General features: G+C 36.2%; 1 protein-coding gene across 1 annotated transcript; it reads left to right on the top strand.

Annotated features, from left to right (window-relative positions):
• LOC141710770 (protein HIGH ARSENIC CONTENT 1, mitochondrial-like) lies at positions 1-1,592 on the top strand. The gene is made up of 6 exons (XM_074513302.1): positions 1-340; positions 434-511; positions 600-673; positions 769-839; positions 990-1,043; positions 1,345-1,592. The coding sequence occupies exons 1-6, from the start codon at positions 324-326 to the stop codon at positions 1,405-1,407; spliced, it is 357 nt and encodes a 118-aa protein (XP_074369403.1). The 5' UTR covers positions 1-323; the 3' UTR covers positions 1,408-1,592.
• The last annotated feature ends 2,370 nt before the right edge of the window (positions 1,593-3,962 follow it).

Below are 3,962 nucleotides of genomic sequence, written 5' to 3' on the forward strand. Positions count from 1 at the left end.
ACTTAACTTGCATTATAATCATAGTTCTCTTCCTCAGGAACTCAAATGATTGTATTAGTCTTTGTAAAGAGAAAAGGAATCTGAGAAGATGTAAGCTTCAATTCCTTCCATCTCCAGTTAAACAATGAAGATAATTCCATGTCCGCCCTTTGCTTGTGACCAACTGATACATAAATAAATCTAGTAAACCATAAATTAAAATAACGAAATTATTATGATAAAATTATTATTAGCTTTTGTCAACGCTCATAAACAAAGCAAGTGCATTACGTATAGTATTGTACATAAATCATACTAACACCTATCTAACATCAAACACACCAATGGCAGCCATGAAGAAGTAAGTGCAGGTTCATCTTATAGATTTACATGCTCTTCTGTGAGCATAAACAAATGTTGAACTATCTTATCATTTTCATATTTCTATATGTAGGCCTGAAGATGTTGTGACCGTAGATGTACATGTTGCTAAAGATCTCCTTGCCTCCGGTAGCAGTTATTTAGATGTCAGGTAAAACTTCAAGATTAGCCTGTGTTAATTTGATTCATCATCTTCCTTAGACTGTGATGTAAATCATTTGTCTTGCTATAAAACTCAGGACGAGCGAGGACTATAACAATGGTCACGTTGATAATGCCGTGAATGTCCCTTACATGTTCATGACACAAGAAGGTAAAATCCTTCATGATTATAAAATTTTGTGTTTGCTAATTCACACATTCTGAAAGCTTTATCACCCTCTGTTATGTATTGCGATGATTTAACAGGGAGGGTAAAAAATCCTGATTTTGTAGCACAAGTTTCTGCTGTTTTGAAGAAAGAAGAGCGCCTAGTTGTTGTAAGTATTATAATTAACCCCCCCCCCCCCCCGGGCTTTCATGACCTCGTTCCTTAGTTTTCAGTTCCACTGCAATTAGTATATGATAGTACATTCAATTTATACAAATTAAAATCCTATTTACAACTTCAATCACATGTCTAACCACAGGGCTGCAACATTGGAGGTAGGGCGATGAAAGCTTGCGTTGACCTTCATAACGATGTAAGTCAACGTCTCTAATTTACGATCCAAGTTTGATCTTTATCCCTATCATTGTAACACGCAGGAGATACCTCTCGTATTCTTGGTAACATGAGGTCAAAACTTCAAGCTTTGGTATAGGAGTGTGTGTGTGTGTGTGTGTCAAAAAATTACTTAACAACATAAAAGTTACACCGGATGCTAGCGCACACAACCATCGCGTCCTGAAGAACAAAGGGGCAAAAAAATTACCTAGAGAGATCTCTTGTTCTTAGTATACCTTCGTGTAATGTAAACACATGTTTTCTCTTGAATGGTGCAGGGATATGAGCAAGTAACAAGGATGGGAGGAGGTTACACGGCATGGAAAGAGAGTCAAAAATAGACCAAGCAGTAAATCAAATCAACTTCTTCTTCTTCTTTTTAATCACAGATGACCCCCACAGGGTTGATTTTATTTTTGTAAAATAATTGTACCAACTGCTTCTTTGGCCATAAATACGTACTTTGATGTTAAGTTTATGTGTTTGTGTACGTAGCATTTTTCTAAAAATACAACTCTGAATACAAGATAGTGGAATCTACAACAATCTTAAGCTTAAGCTTATGGTGAAAAATACCGTAATTCATTAAAAATATTTATTCAAAAATACATGTCTGAAAATATCCATTCAATTACGTATTTATTTATTAATTGGTTAACGATAATACACATTTTTAATTGGTTAAAAATACACATTTCTTAACGGAATCTTTAAAGAATCACCAAGAGTAACTTCCCCTGTAACGGACTCGTCAATCTTCATAAATAAATCTTTGTGACCGGACATGTGATTGCTTGCACCGGAATCAAGATTCCAAACACTCTTCATGCCTTCCTCATCCCCTTTGAAAGTGGGAACATAACCGACCCCACATCTTTATCTTCTTTTACTGCTGCAAAATGACTTCTTTCTTCCATTTTCGAAGATCTACACTCGTAACTAAAGTGAGCAAATTTATTACAGTTATAACACAGAAATTTAGAATTGTCACCTTGTTGAAATCCACCTCTTTCACGGCCTCTTAAACTTTGAACAGGCCAGATGGTTGATAACCTTCAGTATTCTAGCCTCTGGTGAAGGACTACCTTCCACGTCCTCGTCCACCTTGTTAGCCGCCTCTTCCGCGAATAAAAATGCTACTACTAGAATTGTCACTGGTGGACACCTTACTTTACAACGCCTTTTTCCAAATGACTTGCACCATCATACTAATTCATCTGATGTCCATGCGCTTGAAGTGAACCAACCAGCTCGTCTATAGAAATTGTTGACAAATCTTTTGACTCCTCAATAGAAATAATCACATAATCAAATTTTCTGATCAGCGAGCGGAAGCAACTTTTCCATGACTCGAACATCATCGAGACACTAGGCTGAAGCCAATTTATGTGCTGTTTATTTGTTAAATCGTTGCCCAACAGAAAGTGTCAGAATAAAACTCCAAATGAAGTGTGGAGAGGAAAACAAGCCATCAGCTGGACATCTCAGAATTTTTGGGTGTATTGCCTATGCACATGTTCCTGACCAGAAAAGAAAGAAGCTGGATGATAAAGGCGAGAAGTCTATCTTTTCCGGATGTGAAAAAAGAAGCAAGACGTACAAACTCTACAATCCACTAACGAAAAATTTAATCATTTCTCGTGATGTTGAGTTTGATGAATCAGATTACTGGAAATGAAGCGATGAAGAAAGAAAAGTTGCTGGTTTATTCTTTAATAATGATGATGACGGTGATGACGACTCCAACAATGAAGATGACGGAGATGATGATCCAACTCCTCCACAAAGTCCGAATTAACAAACTCCACCGTCGCCACCATCGACGAGAGGAAACAGCAGTCCATGGGGAGCACTGAGAATAATACGGAGTCTGGATAATATGTATGAAGCAACTAGTATAGTACAAACATCATTTAATTATTCTTTATTTTGTTTAATGGTTGAATTTGATCTAGTGAAATTTGAGGAAGCTTTTGAAGAAAGCAAATGGAATAAAGCCATGGACGAAGAAATTGACGTAATTAAGAAGAATGATACATTGGAGCTCACAAATCTTCCAGAAGGACACAAAGGAATTGGTGTCAAATGGGTCTGCAAAACCAAGACGAATCAGGACGGTGAAGTGAAAATGTACAAGGCAAGGTTGGTGGCTAAAGGCTACAGGGAGAAGATATGGCATTGACTATGACAAGATATTGCTCCAGTTGTAGGAGTTGATATCATAAGACTTCTTACAGCAATCGCAACACAGAATCAATGAAAGATTTATGAGATGGATGTCAAGTGTAGCGAATGGGAATTTCGCGACGTGATTAAATGAATAAAGTATAATTATGTGGTGTAATTATAAATTATGTGATTAAATAAAGGGATAAATGATTTTGTTGGTTAATTGTCTTTATTGTATATTAGTATCTGGGAACGTAAAATGACGCGTTCCAGTTTGATGAGTCAGCTTAGGGGATAAGCTGTGTTGTCGGACCGTCAGGTAGAACGGGACCCGTTTTAAAAGAGATTAAAAATATTTAAATGTGAACTATATGTTTATATGTGAAATGGAAATGTTTAAGTAAGTGTTATATTCCAGTGACGTGTCAGTTGATATAAAGGATTGATTGTGAAGCGCAATAGAAACGCTCAGTGTCGGGCCGTTAGACGGACGTGACCCGTTACGTGAAAAGTGAATATGAATAATATAGGGAATTCTTATGATTGAATGTGTTATGATATGGGTCGTGTTATGTGAATAAATGTTATTTCTTGAAAATATGCTTAATTATGTGCCTTGATGATTTTTAAATGATTTAAGGGATTTATTTGATTTAAAATAAGGTTTACCGAACCTTTAAATGTTTTTATAAAATTATCCGAGAATGTTCAAGGTGTAAAAATTATT

Source organism: Apium graveolens, chromosome 3 (genome assembly GCF_009905375.1).
Source record: "Apium graveolens cultivar Ventura chromosome 3, ASM990537v1, whole genome shotgun sequence".
NCBI classification, from domain to species: Eukaryota; Viridiplantae; Streptophyta; class Magnoliopsida; order Apiales; family Apiaceae; genus Apium; species Apium graveolens.